General features: G+C 44.2%; 1 protein-coding gene across 1 annotated transcript in view; it reads right to left on the bottom strand.

Moving 5' to 3' along the window:
• The window catches only part of LOC144480179 (serine-rich coiled-coil domain-containing protein 2-like), a 612,858-nt gene that overhangs the window by 224,867 nt on the left and 361,630 nt on the right, over positions 1 to 26,361 (bottom strand). The window contains exon 6 of the mRNA XM_078199331.1: positions 10,182 to 10,389. Coding sequence (XP_078055457.1) covers positions 10,182 to 10,389 — 208 coding nt within the window. The remainder of the gene's footprint in view (positions 1 to 10,181; positions 10,390 to 26,361) is intronic.

The following is a 26,361-nucleotide window of genomic DNA, read 5'->3' on the forward strand; positions in this document are numbered from 1 at the left end:
AAATCTCATCGCCGTGTTAAATGACAAAGATACTCCGTCAGAGAGTCAGTGCAGACTCGATGGGCTGAATGGCCTCCTTCTGCATTGTAGGGATTCTATGATTTTATGAAATGGGTGACCCCCTTATTTTCCAAACAGTGGCCCCTTGTTCTAGATTCTCCCACAAGAGGAAACATCCTCTCCATAAGTTCAAATATGTTCTCCCCAAATTACCCTATTTATTTAAAGAATAAAAGCCAATATTCCCAAAACTCCATCCAGATGTCTGAAGTGCATTGAGTTCAGTGGAGCAGAAGTGGTGTGTGAAGAATAGCACCCTTACCAATCCACATGTCCTCAGGGTACCTCTTATCCATACTTTCCTATCTGGATGTCACACATAGATATTCATGGACCTTTCACCACAAGCAGCATGTGACATTTTAATAATGGAACTGAGGCCATTAATTATTTGACCATTCTAGTAGGATTTATGAATTGGCCAAGTCAATGTCCTCTCATTTATGAAACTCAACCCACCACAGCCGAAGGTATTACAGGATATGACCCTATCAAGATCGGTTGCAATATAGTCCCTGATCATTCTTCCACATGCCCAAATGATACGTTTGTTTTTGACTTCAGTCACATTGAGAGATGAGGTATGCTATCGAAAGATGTGAATGTCTGTCATCAAGCATAAATAGAAATGGAAAATTAACTGCTCCAATGACAATAAAATACTCTTGGCTGAGTAAGATGTAACATTCCCTGCTCTGATCATTGTGATTTAAGTTCTTTTTTTTTAAGTACTGTGATGCATATTCATTAAAGTATGCAATCTGGGTGAGAAAATTCAATGAAATAGAATAGAAAAACAGACAGAAATACACATTTCTGTTTTTAAGAGATGTTGAGTTTAAAGTGCCTGTGTGTCCGAATTACCAACACAGATTTTGGAAATGTAGACTGAATGATGCTGAAATATTAAACAACTTGTGATTAATTAGGTATTTAAGACATATTCCATTCAAACCTATAATTCTCTTCATTTCGATGGGAAAAATTGAACCAGGCAGATCAAACACATGTCTGGGCTAAAGTTTTTGAAGATTCCAGTTCACATTATAATAAAATCAAATGAAGTTGCATACTTCAAAGCTGATTTAGTCTGAATTGAAGAATGAAACAATCAAGGAGAGAAGGCATGGTGAGGGTAGTGGTGAGGAGCAGTACGTAATGGGCAGAATGGGAATGGAAGACAGGCTGATGATGGTCAGTCTCGTACACCTCCGATGGTGAGAAGGTTCAATACAAAGGTTTGATTTGAGGTGGTCTTTTTTCTTTGCCCCCACTCTGCGATTGGATAGTTAGGATTCTTTGAAAGGGGAAATTTAAAAAGCTAAGCAGCCCCCTATTGACCTTTTCACCCAGTACAAGTTCCAGCCACGGTAGCATTCTTGTTAATTTATCTTCTTTTCCTCCACCAGAATCATTGGATTTTTCCCTCTCGTAGCCAACCCCTCAATGAGGTCAATGCAGCTAGCGGCAAATGTATATCAATGAGTTTTTATGTTAATGTATTGTTGCCCAGTAGGGGAGATGGACCATGCTTCACTGGACACTTTTTCTATTATGAACTGGGACTGCCAAAATCATTTTTCCAATCATGTACTCTTTCCTTATTTTGCTCCCAAGTCATTTAAGTATTTTGCTGCATTCTGCAGAGAAGTACAATGGCTTCTTTTTATGTAAAGCCTTTTCCTAATGTTTGTACTTTCAGGTGATTTACAAAAAAAAGCAGAGAGAAAATGGCATCAACGAGTAGCATGTTTAGGAGGCGATTTACCCCGACATTGGCTGCAAAACCCCACTAAACAGTTCTCATCCGATTTCACTCATGCCACATAAGACAAGGAGAGGAGAGATTCCAAACAGATAAGAATACATATTGGAAACTGTTTGTTTCGAGCAAATCTTCAATATTACTTGTCAATATCCCTCAGGTTTTACTGAACATTCATATCAATCTTTCATATAACTATTTACAGTTTCCTCTGACAGGAAAACAATATTTTTTGTATTTATTGAGCACCTAAAACTCATTCATTCTGACTTACCTCTGGCAATAATATACAGATCATGATGTGGAGATGCCGGCATTGGACTGGGGTAAGCACAGTAAGAAGTCTCACAACACCAGGTTAAAGTCCAACAGGTTTATTTGGTAGCACAAGCTTTCGGAGTGTGGGAGCGACACTCCGAAAGCTTGTGCTACCAAATAAACCTGTTGGACTTTAACCTGGTGTTGTGAGACTTCTTACAATAATATAAAGGTTACAGTGGAAGTGGGTGGGAAGGTTGAGGTTGGTCTCTGAAGGGAGACAATTAAAATTATTTTAAGATTTATATTGATAAGTGCATTAATAGCTTTAGAATAGACAAATGTAGTTATGAGAGCTCTTTCTAAGCATGATGTGAAATGTAGTCAATACTGTAGGCATGATGGGATATGTAGCCAGTACTCTGGGAAAGTAACTAAGAATACAAGTTATAAAATTTAGCAACTTTCACAGGCTTAGTAAACAACTGTTAGGGTGACAAGAGAAAAGGCAGGAGGCTGTTGCAAGAATGGTCACATTAACAAACTCTCAGGGCTAAAGCTGAAATGGAGATGCCGGCGTTGGACTGGGGTAAGCACAGTAAGAAGTCTCACAACACCAGGTTAAAGTCCAACAGGTTTATTTGGCAGCACAAGCTTTCGGAGTCTCGCTCCTTCATCAGGTGAGTGACGACTTGTGTTCACAAACAGGGCATATACAGACACAAACTCAATTTACAAGATAATGGTTGGAATGCGAGTCTTTACAGGTAATCAAGTCTTAAAGATACAGATAATGTGAGTGGAGAGAGCGTTAAGCACAGGTTAAAGAGGTGTGTATTGTCTCCACAGTAAGAAGTTTAACAACACCAGGTTAAAGTCCAACAGGTTTATTTGGTAGCAAAAGCCACACAAGCTTTCGGAGCTCTTAGCCCCTTCTTCAGGTGAGTGGGGCTAAGAGCTCCGAAAGCTTGTGTGGCTTTTGCTACCAAATAAACCTGTTGGACTTTAACCTGGTGTTGTTAAACTTCTTACTGTGTTTACCCCAGTCCAACGCCGGCATCTCCACATATTGTCTCCAGCCAGGATAGTTAGTGAGATTTTGCAAGCCCAGGCAAGTCATGGGGGTTACAGATAGTGTGACATGAACCCAAGATCCCGGTTGAGGCCATCCTCATGTGTGCGGAACTTGGCTATCAGTTTCTGCTCAGCGATTCTGCGTTGTCTTGTGTCGTGAAGGCCGCCTTTGGGTAAGCGTTCTCCAAGGCGGCCTTCAGACACCGCAGAATCGCTGAGCAGAAACTGATAGCCAAGTTCCGCACACGAGGACGGCCTCAACCGGGATCTTGGGTTCATGTCACACTATCTGTAACCCCCACTACTTGCCTGGGCTTGCAAAATCTCACTAACTGTCCTGGCTGGAGACAATACACACCTCTTTAACCCTCTCTCCACTCACATTGTCTATACCTTTAAGAATTGATTACCTGTAAAGACTCGCATTCCAAACATTATCTTGTAAATGGAGTTTGTGTCTGTATATGCCTTGTTTGCGAACACAACTCCTCACTCACCTGATGAAGGAGCGAGACTCCGAAAGCTTGTGCTGCCAAATAAACCTGTTGGACTTTAATCTGGTGTTGTGAGACTTCTTACTAAAGCTGAAGTAACAGGGAACATCTGAGCACTTGGATTGTCCAGCTCATTAATGACGTTTTGAGAAAAATGTGTTAAAATATTGAAGTCTGTTCCAAGCAGTGTAGTGAAATGTGATTTTTAAAAGCTACTGAATGGTTAAACAGACACTGTATCAGAGAGAGAGACCCTGAAAATGAACCAGGATACATCACTCCCTGCATCTGCTTGAATTCAAATCTTTATTTACTTTAAGCTCACAGTCACAGTGTGAAGGTTTATTGATTTTACCACAATAGTCTCCGATTAAAAGGTGTGTCATGTTACAGAATAATTCAGTTTATATTTCAAAATGCTGGGGTAGAATGAAAGCTGGAAACAGGGCAGGGTTTGGGAATTGTGTTTCAATGGGATCATAGAATCCCTACAGTGCAGAAGAGGCCATTCGGCCCATCGAGTCTGCACTGACCACAATCCCACCCAGATCCTATTCCTGTAATCCCACCCAGATCCTATTCCTGTAATCCCACATATTTACCCTGTTCGTCCCCCTGACATTAGGGTCAATTTAATAAGGCCAATCAAACCACATCTTTGGACTGTGGGAGGAAACTGGAGCATCCGGAAGAAACCCACGTAGACACAGGGAGAATGTGCAGACTCCACACGGACAGTCATCCAAGGCCGGAATTGAACTCGGTGCCTGGCGCTGTGAGGCAGCAGTGGTAACCATTGTGCCACCATGCCACCCCTATACCCTATTCCCTATACCATGCCGCCAGGATGGTGAAGTCAAACGTGTAGCATCATTCTAATGCATTTTCCACATGTCCAATTTCTTCCCTTCTATCTTTGCTTCTGGTGATCAAGGCTCCTTCAGCAGGACTCTCTGACGTGGCACATTTCTCTAAATGTGCCCATCTCCACAATGAAAATCAGGCATTATTGAGAGGTAAAATTCTACCAATGCCCCTGCAGCCTTAACTGGTTATTTCCTGTAGAAATTTCTGAAGTGAAATAGACCAGTCCAGCCATCATACCTGCACCACCTTCACTTTCAAAGTTATCTACTCCAATATCATTTCCCTATATCAAGTATATTAATAAAAATACAATGAGAGGGTAATATTAACTTGTGTTTATGGTGTGTCCTTAAGGCAGAAAAATATCCCACAGCATTTCATAGACACAAAAAAATGATAAATCAACAGAGGAGATGTTATGAGGGGTGAACAAAACCTTGGTCAAAGTGGGTTTTAGGGCCAAGGATGAGAGTGAGGTGGAGAGGCAAAGGATTTTGACAGAATTTCAGAGAATGGCCTTTGGCAGCTTCCACTGTTCATCGGCCAATGGTACAGTGAAGGAATAGGGACATTCACAAGAGGCTAGAATCAGAGGAATGGTAATTTCTGAGTGGTGGCGACAGGGGAAGTGTAGGTTACAGAAATATGGGAGCATGACGCAATGCAACAATTTCAGCACCAGGATGGGAGACCATCACGTGATGGGTTAACTTGACTTAGGGTTGGATAGGATCTGGGCAGCAGAGTTTTGAACAGGCTGACATGTATATCGTTTGGAGACGCAGGGTCAGCCAGGAAAGTATTGGCTATCTGAGTCTGAAGGTAACAGGCAAGGCTGAGGGTAGCAACAGCAGCAGAGAAGCAAAGTCACTGGTGGAGACAGCTGGAAGGAAGTAACCTTCATGATGTGCAGCACGAGATGGGAATCACAGTTCAGGGTCAAACAGACAGTAAGGTTGCTAACTGTGAGTGAATCAACGAGAACGAGCAGTTGCTGAAGGCGAAGGTTTTGCTTTTGTCAATGTTTAGCTGGAATAAATTGCAGTTCCATCCAAGACTGAATTTCAAACAAGCAGTCTAACAATTAGATTTAAGTTCGCAGATGACACAAAAATTGACGGTGTGGTAAATAGCGAGGAGAGCCTTAGATTACAGGATGATATAGACAGCTGGACAGAATAGTGGCAAATGGAATTTAACCCTGAAAAGTGTGAGGTGATGCATTTTGGGAGGACTAACAAGGCAAGGGAATAGTGGACGGTAGGACGCTTGGAAGTACAAAGGATCGGAGGACCCTTGGGGTACATGTTCATAGGTCCCTGAAGGCAGCAGGACAGGTGGATAAGGTGGTTATGAAGGCATATGGGGTACTTGCTTTTATTAACTGAGGCACTGAAAATAAGAGCAGAGAGGTTATGATGGAGCTGTATAAAATACTGGTTAGACCACAGCTGGAGTACTGTTTACAGTTCTGGCCACCACACTATAGGAAGGATGTGATTGCACTAGAGGGGGTGCAGAGGAGATTCACCAGGATGTTGCCTGGGCTGGAGTGTTTCAGCTATGAAGAGAGGCTGGTTAGACTGGGGTTGTTTTCTTTGGAGCAGAGAAGCCTGAGGAGGGACCTGATTGAGATGTACCAAATGAGGGACAGAGATAGAGTGAATAGGAAGAATCCTTTCCCCTTGATAGAGGGGTCAATAACTAGGGGGCACGGATTTAAGGTAAGTGGCAGGAAATTTAGAGGGAATTTGAGGGAAAACTTTTCACTCAAAGGGTGGTGGGAATCTGGGACCCACTGCCTGAAAGGGTGGTAGAGGCAGGAACCCTCACAACACTTGAGACATTTTGTTGAACACTTGAAATGCCATAGCATTACAGAGCTATGAACCAAGTGCTGGAAAATGTGACTATAGGAGATAGGTGCTTGATGGCTGGCATGACTGGGGAGCTGGCCTGATAAATATTCATAGAGAGGTGAGGAACTCAGAGTGGGAGCGATAGCAGGAGCAGCTTTTCAGTGTCATGTAGATACATTGCCTTGCCTGTTCATAGTCATTTCATGAATCACAGAGAGCAAGACCAGGATAGAGTAAATATTTTTACATGCATTAGTTTCAAAAGTACAAGGAGATGGTTAAGTAGATAGATCAGGTGGCTCTGGGTTTACCTGCTCCCAGTGAAAGTTAACTGTTGATGCCAGCAGTATGAGCTGGACACTTTCTGCTGGTATTTTGGGATTGGGAGATGTGTTCCACAAACATAGCCTGCATGTTTCCTGTGCTCATATTGTGTAATGGGCAAGTTACGCACTTCTCTTCCTCAGCCCCATCCTCACCAAATCAATAACTCCGCAAGAGATGGTTAATGGGACAATACCGCCTACACTGCCAGAATAGTGTAGGTATTAAGCTGACCAATGTGAAAGTGACAACTTCCTTGCGTTTAATTGAATGTCAAATTGCACAGGAAGTGTGCACTGCCAGCTCATTCTGACCTTTATCTATTAATAAACAAGGTAATTTCCATACCCACAACAGTCTAAATGAGTTAGGCTGTCAAACACACATCAGTTAAGTAAATGGGCAATTATTCACTGCCATTTCAGTTCTTATTTAACAGAAAACCTGCATCTCTGCTGCACATTTATTAAATATTCATGCAAAAATTATCCCTTTCTTTTTAAATATGAAAGGCCTTCAAAATAACTTAAGGCGGTTTGCCAATTCGAATGCATTCAGTGGAAGTCCTGTGGCTTTGACTACAATAGCTCGTCCAGCCAAAAATCAGAACTTGTGCAGAAGTCCTTATTTCGCCAATTGTACAGGAGCACGGAAATGGCGTCACTTCTTATATGGGAAACTTCTTTTTGTGCACATACACAAGGATCCCACTGGCTGGGACACTAATTTTTAAGTCCTAATGTCGTTGCCTCCTTTTATCAAATCTCTGAATCACAAATCTTGTGCATCCACAGCCCGGGTTATTGTTCCGAGCCCCGGGCAGTGATATTCTGAAGTTAAACACAATAACACTATTAAAAAATTTGGTTGAGCAACATTGAGGAAATTACTGCAGATTCGTAAACCAGCATAAAAATAAGGAACTGCAGGACTGAAGACACAATTAAAAAGCAGTGAGACCCAGAGTGGAGGGTAAACTGTAAATCCAATGGGATCACTGCAGATTCAGGAACTGGCCTGATAAACATTGGTAGTCATGATGCAGCGCTCCGAAAGCTGATGGTATTTGCTACCAAATAAACCTGTTGGACTTTAACCTGGTGTTGTGAGACTTCTTACTGATAAACATTCACAGGGAGTGAGGAACTCAAACATTGGAAAAGCAGCAAGGGCAGCTTCTCACCGTCATGTAGATAGATTGTTTTGCCTGTTCATCATCATTCCATGAATCACAGAAAGCAAGACCAGGATAGAGTATTTTCTTTTACTATTAGCTTCAATAGTACAAGGAGATGGCTACGTGGATAGATCATGTGGCTCTGGCTTTACCTGCTCCCAGTGGCTAGGCTCTAAAGATATCAAGGGGTCTGGTGAGAGAAGAGAGTATGGTGCTGAGATGGAGGATCAGCCATGATCTTATTGAATGGCAGAGCAGGCTCAAAGGGCCGAATGGAGAGAAGATAGAAATTATCTGACTGTAGGGATTCTATGAATTCAATGTTCATTACTCCAAATCTTAGTGAGCATTTGAAAGGCTTTATTTTAAAGCTAATGAACAGATGCATGGAAAGGGAATTTATGTCCTACAAAGTATTAGAATTTGTTAGAACAAAATGTTTAACCACAAATCCCGATAAATATCAGTGCATCTTCTCTTAAAACTTGAATAAAATCTAATGCAAATGTTAAATCCCAATCTAACAGAGTAGATCAATAATACTGGCTTATCATGTAATGGTGCAGCTACAGGATAGATGATCTGTCAGACGTAACAGAAAATCAAGTCTGGACCATGTTGTTGCTAAAAAAAAAAATTCACATCATGAAGGGATGTATTGAAAGTGGCGATAAATGCTGTCATGTTATGTATTTAAAAGGGTTGCATGGTTGCTTTCAGAGCTGATCACATGATTTGACGGTGATGTTATTAGGGTGTTACCTCAGACTGCTGTTTTATTTTCAGTTTGTACTCCATGCAGCGCAGAGAGCAGCAATAAAACCTGTTGTGTGTTAGTTTGAATCTACATGTGTAAACCACGTCATTTTCTTTTTATTAAATCCCACACCCTTAATATAGTTCCAACATTATAGGTAATAGGAATACACTATTCATCATATTCAGATAGTGCCCATTGTAATTCTTGTAGAATGATGATGTACCTCCAGAATGAGCCTAATATAATGGAAAGCATAAAAATTATGTCACCTCATCAGTAGCTTTCAGTAACAATGGAGCGTTTTCTTGGCAGATCAATGCTACAAATGGATGAAATGGAAATGTATTTCTTCTGGTCGCGGAGTCGGGTCAAGGGGTTATCAATCTAATATATTTATAGAGCGAGGAGAGTGGGTTACAGAAGGACAGAATACTTTGCAATTGAGTGATTGAGGCAGGGGGCACATGGGAAAATTGGATGGATCAGAGCAAGATACTGGACTGTAGGAGAAAGCAGCACAGAGAATTAGCTTTGCATTGCTCAAGTAAATAACTGGTTGAATAGCCTCTATCTGTGCTTCACTGGGCATGGTAGCAGTTGAAGCTCGATGTTTTACCTCCTGTGCACTATTTTAGTTCCAATCACTAATGTTCCAACAATACCAAATAAACTTATTGCAGGCACAAAATTCTCAAACGACACACACCGTGCATTAGGAAAATAGGTGACAACACTGTTACAAAACACTTGTTCAAGATAAATATCTTGTGGCTTATCCTGTGCACCAGGAAACCTTACCCAGAACACAACGACGCATTCACCTACTTGCCTTCATGCCATCATTACCCACTTTAACTGCTTGCTCTCGAGGCCACCTTTCCCTCCACTATGCAATGATGCAAACTTGTTGAGACCACTGCCACACCAAACAATGCTTCGACAACCTAACACAAGTTAAATCACTGAAAAGCATTCAGCAACTTCTCCGTTGTTGCTGTCCGGTACACATCAAGCTGTTATTCAACCCCATCAAGACATTTCATCAGAATAATGGCTACTCATTCAACCAAATACTTCACCCGTAGACCGACCTCTCTTCCCCTCCCTCCCTTATCACTGACACTGGTGTTAAAGCAATATTCAAAGTTCAAAGGTGAAGCGAGTCAGGTTTGTGACCGAATCAGTTTCCTGACACTGTTCTCAATCAAATTATGATCTAGCTACTTCCAAAATAGTCACATCCTGTCAGAAGAGGGAACTGGTTGTGGCAGTGGAAATAAATATTATTCTGTACATAAACATTATTTCATTTCTACTGGACACTAGACAAAGCAGAGGTTTGCAGGTGCTTTGGACATTACTTTTCCTTTGACTTATAACTTAAATGTTTATCCTATTAACAGAAGTTTTATTTAATTCTTTCATGCAATACAAAGTTCCCTGGCAAGGTAACCCTTCGTTACCCATCTCTAATTGCCCTTCAGTGTGTAACAAGTACAATATGGACAATGAAATGTATTATTTAAGGTTATAAATAATGTACCTGTTGCAGCAATCTCTTCAATTTAAGTATCTGGGTTTTTACAGAGGTGCAGTCATGCACCATGTGTCGCAGTGTCAGCACATCCAGCATCACAGTGTTTTCAGTCAGGGGCCGCGAGGATCTCATGTGAGCGCTGGGAGGCCAGCAGTAACTTGAAGCTGCATGCCAGTCAAAGTGGCTCGCTGGAGGCTCTTGGGAAACAGGACTCCTGAAAATAAAAAGGCCCATTGTCATTTCTTGCATTTTAGCAGAAAAATAGAAAAATGAAAATATCTTTGATCACCGTTTTCCCCCAAAAACAATGATTGCATTTAATACGGTGTAGTCATGATGTGGAGTTGCCGGCGTTGGACGGGGGTAGGCACAGTAAGTAGTCTCACAGTAATTAACCTGTTGGACTTTAACCTGGTGTTGTGAGACTACTTACTGTGCATTTAATACTGCGGACTAATTCCAAAGTTACATCTCTGATGTTTTCGGAATCTCGGTTACAAGATCTAAAATTTAATCTCAGCTTTCTCCCCGCTCACCAGCAATCACCCCAACCCTGTGGAATGGTTTCTGCTGGAATTGAAGAACAGGATGTTTTTGTTGGGTTTCAGTACTTTGTGCAACATCTCTCTTCACTATGCTACGTATAATGTCAAAAAGGTTGTTCCAGTTTGGAGCTAGATATTCAAGCAGATTATTGAGACAACACACAGGATTAAGAGCTAAACGCTGTCTGAATGGCATGAAATTCTGAACATTGATCGGAGTTGGCAGAAATCTAGCTTGGAATATCCAATTTGAGGATATTATTTTATTCACACTGTTGTTGCAAACCTGCCTAATTGATAGTTATGCCATAAGTCTTTGCACATGTTCCCGGATTGTGAAAAAGGGTCAATATTACAAAAATCAATACTGTAGATAACCTAGCTTGTAATTTCCTTATTTTACAATGGAATATATCACACTAAGCCAAAATTAAACTGTTTGAGTTTAATTTATGTAACTTAAATGTTATATTCATTTCAACTCATGACAGATAATATAGAATTTTTCCCCATGCTTTATATTTTATGGTTTAGTTTCTGACCCCATATGAGATCATCTGCTTCCACCTCCATAACACCATCACCTATTTCACTTCTGCTTCAATTCAATGACTGAAATTCTCATCTAAAACTTCACATCCACCATTGATTACTTGAATGACGTCCAAACAAACCTCCTAAACTTAAATTTAAGGTCCCACCCACTCATCATTCACTACCTGGCTCTGGGTCCTCCAACATTTCATAAAAGCAAGCAGCAGCAGTCAGCAAGTCAGCCCCTTGACCTGCTCCACCATGTAATACGATCATGGCTGTTCTCATTGTGGCATCAACTCCACTTTCCTGCCCATAACCCTTCAACCCTTTACTAATTAAAAATCTCTAAATGTTCAGCATCCATTGCGCTCTGGGGAAGTGAATTCCACAGATTCATGACCCTTTGAGAGAAGTAGCTTCTCCTCATCTCTGTTTTAAATCCATTAACCCTTATCCTAAATCTATGATCTCTTGTTCTAAATTGCTCCACAAGAGGAAGCAGAAGCATCTCTGGATAGGCCAGCATTCATTGTCCATCCCTAACTGCCCTTGAGAAGGTGGTGGTGAGATGCCTGCTTGAACCGCTGCAATTCACGGTGTCAGGGAGGGTGATCCAGGATGTTCATACAGCAACAGTGAAGGAACAGTGATATATTTCCAAGTCAAGATGGTGAGTGACTTGGAAGGGAACTTGTAGGTGGTGGTGTTCACATATATCTGCTGCCCATTTCCTTCTAGTGGTCATGGGTCTGGAAGGTGCTGTCAAAGAAGCCTTGGTGAGTTCCTGCAGTGCATCTTGTAGATGGTACACATTATTACTGCTGTATGTTAGTGGTGGAGAGAGTGAATGTTTATGGAAAGGATGCCAATCAAGTGGGTTCCTTTGCCCTGGTTGGTGTCAAGCTTCGAGTGTTGTTGGACTGTAGTCATCTGGGCAAGGGGAGACCATTCCATCACACAGGATTCCTTTCTTCTGACTTGCCCTTGTAGCCATAGTATTTATATGGCTAGTCCAGTTCAGTTTCTGGTCAATGGCAACCCCCAGGTTGTTGATAGTGGGGGACTCAGTGATAGTACTGCCATTGAACGTCAAGCGGAGATGGTTAGATTCTCTCTTGTTGAAGATTGTCACTGCCTGGCACATGTGGCTGAGACTTCAGCCACTCAAGACCTTGCTGTGGAATTCATTCACTAAACCAATCAACTGATCCAACTCCATCTTCCTTTAAGATCTTTCCTAATACCTCCTTCTTTGGTTTATTTTTTCTTTCCTTATGTTTGTGATTTTTTTTTTACATTAAAGGACAGTACAGAAATGCAAGCTGTTGTGATTGGATGTCCTGCCCTTTTTCCTCTGATATTATTGAATTCTACGAGAGGGATGGAAGTAAATGGAACATTCTGGAATGCTGAAAAAAACATCCTGAAGACTTATACTTTTGATATGTACAGCTATAAAATTTAAATGTTGATCAAACGGATGCTTGATAATTTCATTTTCTTTGAAGAAAAGATGCATTCTGCATTGAAATTGCATGGCTGAGAATGGAAAGTGGATTACAAGGACTCGGTATTATCCAGGACGCACTGAGTGAAAGAAAAACAATTTTGTCTCTGGGGAGAACGCTTCAGGGCTGGATTCTTCCCAACACCGCCGCACAGAATAGAATCAATCCTAAAGGCCATTTACTAAATCTAATTGACTTCCCATTCACACAGGTATCATATAAAATAGTTGCCATGTTACATTTTCAGTGATAAGGGATTAGCCTGCTGGGTTGTGGAGAGACGAATGATTTCACCATGACACTCAGTCTGTGGGGACAATTAACATTAATATATTCACTGCCAATAATTCTCTACCTTTGCAAATAATGCGACATTGGGAAGAATCTTGAAAATTCTGATGGTTGTCTACTGCAAGGGGCTTTGGCTAGACCTGTTTTTGCATCATCCTCAGTGAAAGACTAAATGTAAAATAGATCAGCAAACACGGTTTTTTTTTGAAGAAAAGCAAGAAAAGGACATGAAATATATAATCTACAACCATTTCTATAACTGGAATACTGGCCCCAAAAATATAATTTAGTTCTGTTTGTAAAGGAGCACGGGAATGCAGAGAATGTGGAATATTTCAAGGTTAAGTCTCTTGAAAAAATAAATTGCTAGAATCTTGACCTGTGGATACAAGCAAGAATAGCAAACATGGAGCTTTGTATTGTTTCTCTATCCATATCTGTGGTACAAATTTGGAAAGGGCAGATCTCAACTTATTTGTGACTGAACTAAAAGGATTTGACTGACACACCAGATGACCTGTAGCTTTAATCCAAGGAGATCATGCAACGAAAAGAAAACAGGTTAGCTTACCCTTTTAAATTCCATTTACTGATATCTAAGTTTCTGGGGAATAAACCGGCATGTTTCTCTCCAGAGAAAGAGGCTGGTTTTCTCTCCAAATCTTATGACACACTGCCAAAAAAAATTCGAGAGGGTATGTTTCACGCCATTAAACAACCGGGGGGGGGGGGGGGGGGGGGGGGGGGGGGATATAACCGTGTCCACAAAGGCCGCCATCTTTATAGATGTCCCAATCATAACCTGAGTAAGCTTCCCCCCACCAGTCCAGCATGGAGGTGTCAGGCTAATTATATTAAAATCTATTCAGGGCGGCACGGTAGCACAGTGGTTAGCACTGCTGCCTCACAGTCCAACGGACCCAGGTTCGATTCCCAGCTTGGGTCACTGTCTGTGCAGAGTCTGAACGTTCTCCCCGTGTCTGCGTGGGTTTCCTCCCACAGTCCAAAGACGTGCTGGTTTGGTGCATTGGCCGTGCTAAATTCTCCCTCAGTGTACCTGAAAAGGCGCCGGAGTGTGGCGACTGGGGGATTTTCACAGTAACTTCACTGCAGTGTTAATGTAAGCCTACTTGTGACTAATAAATAAACTTCATGTGAAACAGATTCACGCCCATGATGTCACTGGCAAGGGGTGGGGAAGATCCGAATTCGTGTTTTCATTGGACAGAACTGTGACTTCCGGATCTTGAGCCAACACTGGCATTCGTATGGATGGTGATCGTGAGCGCAACATCACCCCCTATATTTCTTGCAGACAGTAGCTCCCATTCCAATCTTCTGCAATTGCAACAGAACCCAAATTCACTCAACTGTCTGTATCTTATTCAGCCGGCTGATTCAGGCCTGGCCTTTACTGTGATGTCATTCTGATTGGCAGTCAGTGACGAGTGGGGTTCCGCAAGGATCTGTGCGAGGACCCCAACTGTTCACATTATATGTTAATGATTTGAAAGAGGGAACTGAATGTATTATCTCCAAATTTGCAGATGATACAAAGTTGGGTGACAGGGTGAGCTGTGAGGAGGATGCAAAGATGCTCCAGCGTGATTTGGACAGGCTGACTGTGTAGACATCTGCATGGCAGATGCAGTATAATGTGGATAAATGTGAGGTTATCCACTTTGGTAGCAATAATAGGAAGTTAGATTATTACTTGAATGGGTATAAGTTGAGAGAGGTGGATACTCAACGAGACCTTGGAGTCCTCGTGCATTAGTCATTGAAAGTAAGCGCGCAGGTAGTAAAAAGGCAAATGGTATGTTGGCCTTCATAGCAAGAGGGTTTGAGCATAGGGAAAGGGATGTTTTGCTGCAATTGTATAGGGCTTTGGTGCGGCCACATCTCGAATATTGTGTGCAGTTTTGGTGTCTTTACCTGGGGAAGGATGTCTTTGCTATAGAGGGAGTACAGCAAATGTTTACCAGGCTGATTCCTGGGATGGCAGGTCTAACATATGAGGAGAGACTAAGTCGGTTAGAATTATATTCATTGGCGTTTAGAAGAGTGAGAGGGGATCTCATAGAAACTTGTAAAATTCTAACAGGGTTAGGCAGAGTAGATTCAGAAAGAATGTTCCCGATGGTGGGGGCGTCCAGAACTCGGGGTCATCCTCAAACTATAAGGGGTAAACCTTTTAAAACTGAGGTGAGGAGAAATGTCTTCATCCAGAGGAGGTGAATGTCTGGAATTCACTACCACAGAATGTAGCTGAGGCCAAAACATTGTCTGATTTCAAGAAGAAATTAGATTTAACAAAGAACAAAGAACAGTACAGCACAGGAAACAGGCCCTTCGGCCCTCCAAGCCTGTGCCGCTCCTTGGTCCAACTGGACCAATCGTTTGTATCCCTCCATTCCCAGGCTGCTCATGTGACTATCCAGGTAAGTCTTAAACGATGTCAGCGTGCCTGCCTCCACCACCCTACTTGGCAGCGCATTCCAGGTCCCCACCACCCTCTGTGTAAAAAACGTCCCTCTGATATCTGGGTTATACTTCGCCCCTCTCACCTTGAGCCCGTGACCCCTCGTGAACGTCACTTCTGATCTGGGAAAAAAGCTTCCCACCGTTCACCCTATCTATCCCCTTCGTAATCTTGTACACCTCTATTAGATCTCCCCTCATTCTCCGTCTTTCCAGGGAGAACAACCCCAGTCTACCCAATCTCTCCTCATAGCTAAGACCCTCCATACCAGGCAACATCCTGGTAAACCTTCTCTGCACTCTCTCTAACGCCTCCACGTCCTTCTGGTAGTGCGGCGACCAGAACTGGACGCAGTACTCCAAATGTGGCCTAACCAGCATTCTATACAGCTGCATCATCAGACTCCAGCTTTTATACTCTATACCCCGTCCTATAAAGGCAAGCATACCATATGCCTTCTTCACCACCTTCTCCACCTGTGTTGCCACCTTCAAGGATTTGTGGACTTGCACACCTAGGTCCCTCTGTGTTTCTATACTCCTGATGACTCTGCCATTTATTGTATAACTCCTCCCTACATTATTTCTTCCAAAATGCATCACTTCGCATTTATCCGGATTAAACTCCATCTGCCACCTCTCTGCCCAATTTTCCAACCTATCTATATCCTGCTATATTGCCCGACAATGCTCTTCGCTATCCGCAAGTCCAGCCATCTTCGTGTCATCCGCAAACTTGCTGATTACACCAGTTACACCTTCTTCCAAATCATTTATATATATCACAAATAGCAGAGGTCCCAGTACAGCGCTAGGGGCTGAAGGGATCAAGGGATATGGGAGAAAGGGGGATCAGGATATTGAATTCAATCATCAGTCATGATCAAAATGAATGGCGGAGCAGGCTGAAGGGCCGAACGGCCGACTCCTGCTTCTAGTTTCTATGTTTCTATGTTTCCAATGTTCAGCGGTTAGCAAAGGAGATAATTCAACATCAACTAATATAAAATTTGAAATCTCTTGCGCTATAATTACGGACATAGTATGCACAAAGTACACAAAAGAACATCACTGCTCTCTTATATAGTTACTTGAGTTTACATGGTATGCTATCCTAACGATGAAAAATCCAAACACGTTTTAATCAAGTAGGACAATGTCATGCTTTCACAGCCGACAAAAGCATCTGTTGTTTACCCCCCACAGTCATAAATATCATCAAAAAGCAGCATAAAGGACGGAGTAACAATATACCAACTGGTTCTAACTCTTAACGTTATGCAGTTAATGAGAATACTAAAAAACATCTGGTCAACAACACAAAATGAAGCCAACTTTAAACTGCTGTGCATGTAACTTTTATTTAACAAAGAATTATCACTTTCATTTTACTCTGAAAGGGAGAAGGGGTGTTCATCACTTTCACAACATTTCGAATTTTGAAGCATAATGCACCCATCCTCAAACAAAAATACATGGTTCACAAAATAATGACCCAGATTTGAAATGCTCAGCTCCTCACCTCAATCCCTTTTCCCACATCATAAACATGTTTTGCAGAAGCTGCCTCCAAAAGTTAATGCCAACAATGGTTGGTCAATAAATCAAGTAACAAATCTGTCTATATAAATTCCTCTCTCCAATCTGAACAGAGGGCTTAGTTTATATCATAACCTCCCAAAGGCAGGAATTGTTTGGCAACGTGGAGGTTTTGATACATTACACTTAATATTAAAGCATCCGTGTATAAGCAAACAATGTCAAAACTTGCTATTTGTTTCTCCAAACTAGCAAGTGGTTGGTACCAGATAACTAAAGGCATCTAAAAGCATCATTTCCCTTCTCCCCATCCATTTTTAACACAGGAATGAAATGATGAAAAAGAACTGGATGAACCTAAGTCGAAAGCACAGGCTTGAAGGGCATGCTCCACATTAAATTAACGTGCCCAAGTCTGGACTTTTCCTTTAGTCACATTCTAGTTGGAATCAGTGAAGTCCAACCAGTCACCAAGCATAATACATACACTATAAATGACAAGTTTTGATTTAAAAGAATCTCCAATGTAAACCTGTTGTTTTTACACGGTGAAGATATCTCCCTATTTCATTTATTTGCAAAGAGCCTCGTGGCTTTGCCCATATTTGTTTCAGAGCTGCTGTTTTCTCAGGAACCAGGAATCATGACCCTGAAGATGGTGAGAGCACGTTGCTGGTGTCTACAGCAACTCAAAACTATTCTTATGGAGAATGAAGAAACAATCGTACTGTGATCAACTTTATTCTTGTTTCCAATATCTTGTTGGTAATTCTTGAAATTCTCATTGTAATTTGAATCAAACGTAATTTTCTCCACGTGCCTTCAGAAGGAACATCCAGTTCTCATTCATATTTCTAATTCTCCTTGCACATAAATACAAGGACTCATTTTTCATGCTATTTTCTGGAATTCCATTGGCAATTCCATCTGGTTATGAAATCCTCTGACTGCCATTAGCAGCCAATAGCATCCACGCCACACTGCCCTGTTCTGACATCTACTCTATGGTGTTTGCATAAACATTGTTTTTAAAAAAGCACCTCTTTGGCAGAAAACTCTAAAAGCTAGTGGACAGGTACTAAAACTAATATAAGCAAATGGAATGCTGCTCTGTATCTCAAGGGGGCTGGAATACATTGGACGGCATGCAGTGCAGATTGACCGCAATGATATCAGGGCTGAAAGGGTTAAATTACTCTGATATGTTGCATGGACAACAGTTCCATTCCCTTAAATATAGAAGTCTAAGGTTGATTAAATTGAGGTGCTGAAGATGCTTCAAGGATCTGACATGGTAAACAGAGAAATACTATTTCTTCTGGTGGGCTGAATCCAGAACAAAGGGGCACAATATTAAAATGAGAGTCAGGCCATTCAGGGGTGATGCCAGAAAGCACTTTACACAAACGAAGTAGACATCTGCAACTCTCTCATCTCTTTCATAAAAAACATTGCTTTTACTAGGGTTCTGGCATTAAGGAATAGAGAATGGAGGCTGGGAAAGGGAGCTTGAGGTACAAATCAGCCTTGATCTTATTAAGGGGCTGAATGGTCTACTCCTGCTCTTAACTTCTGCACTCATTCCCTTGAGTTTCCACTACTGGCGAGGTCAGGAGCAGTATCATCAGAACATCAACTCAAACATCCCCTCCATCATGGAGGTCACCATTCCTCCCTCACTACAGAAAGAAAAGAAGTGGAGAAGAGGAAGGGAAAGAGGGGGGGGCCGAGGGGAAGGAGGCGGGGGCCGAGGGGAAAGAGGGGGGGGGCCGAGGGGAAAGAGGGGGGGGGCCGAGGGGAAAGAGGGGGGGGGCCGAGGGGAAAGGGAGGGGGGGCGAGGGGAAAGGGAGGGGCGCCGAGGGGGAAGGGGGGGGCCGAGGGGGAAGGGGGGGGGCCGAGGGGGAAGGGGGGGCCGAGGGGAAAGAGGGGGGGCCGAGGGGAAGGGGGGGCCGAGGGGGAAGGGGGGGGCCAAGGGGGAAGGGGGGGCCGAGGGGGAAGGGGGGCGCCGAGGGGGAAGGGGGGCGCCGAGGGGAAGGGGGGGCCGAGGGGGGAGGGGGGGGCCGAGGGGGAAGGGGGCCGAGGGGGAAGGGGGGCCGAGGGGAAGGGGGGGGCCGAGGGGGAAGGGGGGGGCCGAGGGGGAAGAGGGGGAGCCGAGGGGAAAGGGGGGGGCCAAGGGGAAAGAGGGGGGGCGAGGGGAAAGGGGGGGCCGAGGGGAAAGCCGAGGGGAATGGGGGGGGGCCGAGGGGAAGGGGGGGGGCGAGGGGAAAGGGGGGGCCGAGGGGAAAGGGGGGGCCGAGGGGAAAGGGGGGGGCCGAGGGGAAAGGGGGGGCCGAGGGGGAAAGGGGGGCCGAGGGGAAAGGGGGGGGCCGAGGAGAAAGGGGGGGGGCCGAGAGAAAGGGGGGGGGGGGCCGAGGAGAAAGGGGGGGGCCGAGGTGAAAGGGGGGGGCCGAGGGAGAAAGGGGGGGCCGAGGGGAAAGGGGGGGGCCGGGGGAAAGGGGGGCCGGGGGGAAAAGGGGGGGCCGAGGGGAAAGGGGGGGCCGAGGGGAAAGCCGAGGGGAATGGGGGGGGGGGCCGAGGGGAAAGGGGGGGCCGAGGGGAAAGGGGGGGGCCGAGGGGAAAGGGGGGGCCGAGGGGAAAGGGGGGCCGAGGGAAAGGGGGCCGAGGGAAAGCCGAGGGGAATGGGGGGGGGGGCCGAGGGAAAGGGGGGTGGGCGAGGGGAAGGGGGGGGCCGAGGGGAAAGGGGGGGGCCGAGGGGAAAGGGGGGGGGCCGAGGGGAAAGGGGGGGGCCGAGGGGAAAGGGGGGGGGGCCGAGGGGAAGGGGGGGGGCCGAGGGGAAAGGGGGGGGGGCCGAGGGGAAAGGGGGGGGCCGAGGAGAAAGGGGGGGGCCGAGGAGAAAGGGGGGGCCGAGGAGAAAGGGGGGGGCCGAGGAGAAAGGGGGGGGGCCGAGGAGAAAGGGGGGGGGCCGAGGAGAAAGGGGGGGGCCGAGGAGAAAGGGGGGGGCCGAGGAGAAAGGGGGGGCCGAGGAGAAAGGGGGGGCCGAGGAGAAAGTGGGGGGCCGAGGAGAAAGGGGGGGCCGAGGGGAAAGGGGGGGCCGAGGGGAAAGGGGGGGCCGAGGGGAAAGGGGGGGCCGAGGGGAAAGGGGGGGCCGAGGGGAAAGGGGGGGCCGAGGGAAAGGGGGGGGCCGAGGGGAAAGGGGGGCCGAGGGGAACGGGGGGGGCGAGGGGAAAGGGGGGGGCGAGGGGAAAGGGGGGGGCGAGGGGAAAGGGGGGGGCGGAGGGGAAAGGGGGGGCGAGGGGAAAGGGGGGGGCGAGGGGAAAGGGGGGGGCGAGGGGAAAGGGGGGGGGCGAGGGGAAAGGGGGGGGCAGAGGGGAAAGGGGGGGCCAAGGGGAAAGGGGGGCAAGGGGAAAGGGGGGGGGGGAGGGGAAGGGAGGCCGAGGGGAAGGAAACAAGACTTGTATTTGTACAACGCTTACTGTGACCAGTGGACATTTCAAAACACTTTACAGTCAGTGACATACTTTGAAGTGTAGTAACAGTTGCTATGTATGAAACCACTGGTCAGTATTCTGGGACTCCCTGCCTAACATCACTGTAGGAAGCCCTATCACTGCAAGGACTACATTGCTTCAAGGCCATGCACCTTCTCAGGGACACTGCAGAAAACCAATAAATAACACCCTTGTTAATATTGCTCACATCCTGACAAATAAAAATACACAATTGCTGCAGGATACTGGACAGAACTGTAAGCAAAATTTAATATTGACACTTTAAGCTAATATTTAGTTCCTATAATGTTTGTAAAATGAGAGGAAGGCCCTTTACTTAAAACATTGATAGTAAAAAAGTCAAAATCAGCTACTGAAATGGGAAATCTGTAAACAGCATAAAGTGGCACAGATGAAGAGACAACATCTTGTCTCTCACGAAAGATGACAGTTGGATGTGTCCATCACTCAAAATAACTTGCCTCTTATGAAAAATTCTTAGGCATTCTGAAAATGTGATTTGCGTTGCATTTCATGCCATCTCTCTCTAACATGTTCAATAATCTTTCATTCAGAATGGCCCATTAGCAGCAAGGATCTCACCTGCTCCGCAATATTAGAATGTGCAACTGTTAATAACTGTTTCACATTGCAGGACATAAACCATTTTTTTACAATGTTTTCTGCCGCATTGCTTTATAAACCATACTTTAGAAATCCTAATGAAGTTGAAGGACCCCTATTGCTTTATTACATTTGAATGTGAACTAATGATTCTTTTAGCTTGCAGTTTCATATTTTGAATTGCACATTTCAATAACCATAAAGATCCAATGACTTTCACATTACTACGTTTGCAGAAAGTATGCACATCAACAGAGCACTAAGTTGCATCAAAAATATCTGTCGACAAAATCTACTGCCACTAAATGCTGGCCTTGCCAGCGACACTAAAACATTTTTGCCATCAATATATATTGTCTCTTCCTCGACACTCTTATGGCTGTTGAAATATTTAATGTGAAATGAAGAAATGGAAAGATATTTACAAGGCAAACACTTCCCTCATGCACCTTATATTAGGAAGATGCAACATCATAACTGGCCCGTTTGGTCTTTTCTGTGCAGAAAGGTGCATCTGAAAATGAGTGGTGAATATTGAAGTGATTCTGTAAACAATCTGATACATTGCCATCCAGCTCAGCTGGAAGTAGTCAAGCTATTAAAATTAAATATAACTGGGCAACGACTAATCAGCATCAATAGTCAGAGTAAACACCAGAATTGCATAAGTGACTTGCTTCTCCCTAACTATTGCAAGAAGTATTAAACTAGCCCAAGATCAAAGTAACTAAACTCAGATAGGACGCCGGTCTTACCATGCTAATTCTCTCCAAAGAAAATGCACTAGAGTGTCGGTATGTTAATAAACTCCGAGTTTTAGTCACACAATAGTACAGTGCAGCAAAAAGGCAGCTCACCACCACCTTTTCAAGGGTAATTAGGGATGGGCAATAAATGCTGGCTTTGCCAGCGATGCCCACAGTTTATGAATGATATTTTTTTAAAGTTGAACATAAATACTATATGAAAAGGGAGAGGATCCTCACACCATTGACTTTCACCATGGCGCAGCACTGTGGCACAGTGGTTAGCACTGCTGCCTCACAGCACCAGAGACCCGGGTTTGATTCCCGGCTTGGGGCACTCTCTGTGCGGAGTCTGCACGTTCTCCCCATGACAGCGTGGGTTTCCTCCGGGTGCTCCGGTTTCCTCCCACAGTCCGAAAGACGTGTTGGTTAGGTGCATTGGCCATGCTAAATTCTCCCTCATAGAACAAAGGAATATAAAAGATAGGAGCTGGAAGAGGGGATTCTGCCCCTTCCAGCTCCTATCTTATATATTCCTTTGTTCTATGACGGAGAAGTTAGCACGGCCAATGCACCTAATGATGCACCATCAATCAAGCAAAGACTAGTTTGTATGCAAGAACAAATAGGCTTTTATTAGCAAAAGACTTGGAGCACACCCATGCCGATGAACTGGTCCAGACTGAGACAGGGGGGTGGGGAGCAGTCGCCTTTATACCTGGACCAAGGGGGGGAGGAGTCTCGGGTAGGGCCGGCAGGGATGTGTCCAGGCATGTCACATATACAGGTAATAAGCTAACAGTGGTTTACCACACCTAACCAGCACATCTTTCGGACTGCCTGGCCTGCCCTTTATCTAGATCATGGTGGATCTGCTACCTCACTGTCATTGTCCTACACTACCCACATATCCCCTTCATGCTATTGGTATCTAGAAATTTACTGACCTCTGCTTTGAACATACTCAATGACTGAGTCTCCACACCCCTTTGGGATAGAGAATTCTACAGATTCACAACCCTCTTTCTGAAGAAATTCCTCCTCATCCCAGTCCTAAATGGCCGATCTCTTATTCTGAGACTGTGTCCCTGGTTCTAGAGGCCCCAACTTGGGGAAACATCCTTTATATACTTTCCTTAAGAATTATTTACACTTTAATGAGGTCACCTCTCATTCTTGTAAACCCTAGAGAGTACAGACCCAGTCTCCGCAATCTCTACTAATAGGGCAATCCCACCATTCCAGGGATCAGTCTGGTGAATCTCCGCTGCATTCCCTCAATGGCAAGTCTATCCTTGCGTAGGTAAGGAAACCAGAAGTATACACAACACTCCAGGTGAGGCCTCACCAAGGCTCTATAAATTACAGCAGGCCTTCCTTATTCCTATACTTAAATCCACTTGCAATAAAGACTAACATACCATTTGCATTTCCTAATTGCTTGTTGCACCTACAAGTTAGTTTTCAGTGAATTATGAACAAGGACACCCAGATTCCTTTGTATGTCAACCCTTCCTTAACTCTCCACATTGAGAAATATTTTGCATTTCTGTTTTTCTTACCAAGGCAGTTAACTTCACAATTTACCACATGATATTCCATCTGCCACATGCTTGCCTACTCACTAAGCCTGCCTAAATCCCCTTGAAGATTAATTGCATCTTTCTCATAACTTACACTACAACAAGTTTTGTGTCATCAACAAACTTGGAATACTACATTTGCTCTCCATATTCAAATCATCGATATAGTTTGTGAATGGCTGGGGCCCAAGCACAGATCCTGGTGGTATCCAGCCTGCCATCCTGAGAAGACTCATTTACGCCTACACCCTGTTTTCTGCCCATTAACCAATTCTTGAACCATGCCAATATATTCTCCTCAATCCCAAGTGCTGTAATTTTGTTTATTACCCTCTTTTGTGGGACACTACCGAAAAACTTCTGAAAATCTAATTGCCCAGTTATCACATCCTTTCTAATAAATTCTCGCATTTTCCTTATGACTGATGTCTGTCAAACAGGTCTGTAATTCACCATTTTCTCTCCCTCTCCTTGCTTCAATAGTGAATATATAGGAGCCAAATTGTTGCTTATAGTTTGGAGGGAAAGGGTCTTATAATATTTGTTTGAAATTGGTGGGAGCAGGATGTTCCTAAGTTGAAATGCAGTTGCTTGTCTATTTTGGTGGAACCATGCCGAGCAAGAGTGTAACTAACCATGAAGGACAGGAGTAAAAAAGATGGTGTTTTCTAAACGGTTCAACTGTATTCCTGGAGCAATTACAGTTTGCGATCATCAACATCATCAGTGCAACTCCCCCTCAGTACTGACCTTCAACAGTGCAACTCCCCCCTCAGTACTGACCCTCCAACAGTGCAACTCCCCCTCAGTACTGACCCTCCAACAGTGCAACTCCCCCTCAGTACTGACCTTCAACAGTGCAACTCCCCACTCAGTACTGACCCTCAACAGTGCAACTTCCCCTCAGAACTGACCCTCAACAGTGCAACTCCCCCTCAGTACTGACCCTCAACAGTGCAACTCCCCCTCAGTACTGACCCTCAACAGTGCAACTTCCCCTCAGAACTGACACTCAACAGTGCAACTCCCCGTCAGTACTGACCCTCAACAGTGCAACTTCCCCCTCAGTACTGACCCTCAACAGTGTAACTCCCCCTCAGTACTGACCCTCCAACAGTGCAGCTCCCCCTCAGTACTTACCCTCCAACAGTGTAACTCCCCCTCAGAACTGACCCTCAACAGTGCAACTTCCCCTTCAGTACTGACCCTCCAACAGTACAGCGCTCCCTCAGTACTGACCCTCAACAGTACAGCGCTCCCTCAGTACTGACCCTCCAACAGTACAGCGCTCCCTCAGTGCTGCCCCATCTGCTAGTGCAGCGCTCTCTCCCTCAGAACAGATGTTGATGAGAAATATTACTTTTCATTTTTACTATAAATCTGCAGTGGGCTGGTCAGAAACCCGCAAGCAGCAAAGCTTAAAATTTGCTTTGGTATAAAAGACATTATTCAACAGTTATAAGGTAAGCTCCCCATTCATTTATCAAAGGGAGTTTTTAAAAAAATATTAGTCTCGAAATTATAGCTGCTGGCTCAGAGCCTCGGAAGTGATGAAGAGCAGTTTAAAAAAAAACTTGCCTTTAGATAATGCCTTTGTCTGAAATATTGAGAAATTTCACATGCAATGCTCTATATTGAGGGAAAGCGAGAGCTTGTTGGCAAGTGGAGCAGCCATTCTGCACACAGCAGGGCCCTGCAAATAGCAGTTGTGTGACAGTTCAGCTGTTGTATGGTGGTTAGGGGGTTGAGGAAGGAATACAGGCCATGATACTGGGAGAACTTTCTGTTCAAATTTAGGCATAAATGTGCAGCTGAGCAGAGAGGCCAGGGCCTCGGTTTAACATTTTGTTTGAAGACTGGAGCCTCTGGCATACAGCAATCCCAAAGTAAAGAACTAGCGTTAACCTAGATTTAAATACCCACAGTCCTAGATTGCGCTGTTGCTAACATCAGCCAAATTCGGATCTTGGAATAGTTGCAGACATAAATAATTAAGGAACCTTCTGGGATGATGGTTTCATTTTTTGTGATCATGAAATAAACTGAGTGCTTCAGAATTTGACGCTGAAATGTAATCATTATGTTACACATCACAGGACGAATAATGCTAAATCAGGATAAATGATCTGGTTGGGTCACACACATCTGTACTCAAAAGGGATTTTAATTTCTCTGTTTGGAATACATGGATATTATTGAAGTATATTTTGAAGTTTGCACTTTGTTACTTTCTGTAGTAAACCTAGATACACAAAAAGCTTTTTTCCATGTTTAATAATAGTCTTGATTGTGTAACCACAATGACACATTGTTTGTTATATAACATGCTGTGTTAAATTACCCCAGAAACTTCAAATACAAGATAATAAATGTTCTAATTTGGACAAAACATGCTTGGATTATCTGGCAATAATGTAAATTCTTCATGTCGAGCATGAAGCATAGCTCCTTCTCTTTACAATACCGCAATCCCATGTGTCTTTGCTCAGTGAAAAAATATTCAGTCACTTACTTCATGGAGCTAGAGAGACATTTATGGCATGGAAGGAGGTAATGGCGCTGTGGCACTGTCGCTGGACTAGTAGTCCAGAGACATAGGGTAATGATGTGGGGACACGGGTTCGAATCCCACCATGGCAGGTGGTGAAACCTGCTGCCCTTATGGTTCTACTTGGCAATATGGAAAATTGCCCAGGTATGCCCTGTACACAAGAAAAAGGACAAATCCAACCGGGCCAATTACAGCCCCATCAGCCTACTCCCGATAATCAGTTAAGTGATGGAAGGGGCCATCAACAGTGCTATCAAGCAGCACTTACTCAGCAATAACCTCCTCATGGACAC

The sequence above is a fragment of the Mustelus asterias genome, chromosome 28 (genome assembly GCF_964213995.1).
Source record: "Mustelus asterias chromosome 28, sMusAst1.hap1.1, whole genome shotgun sequence".
NCBI lineage: Eukaryota > Metazoa > Chordata > Chondrichthyes > Carcharhiniformes > Triakidae > Mustelus > Mustelus asterias.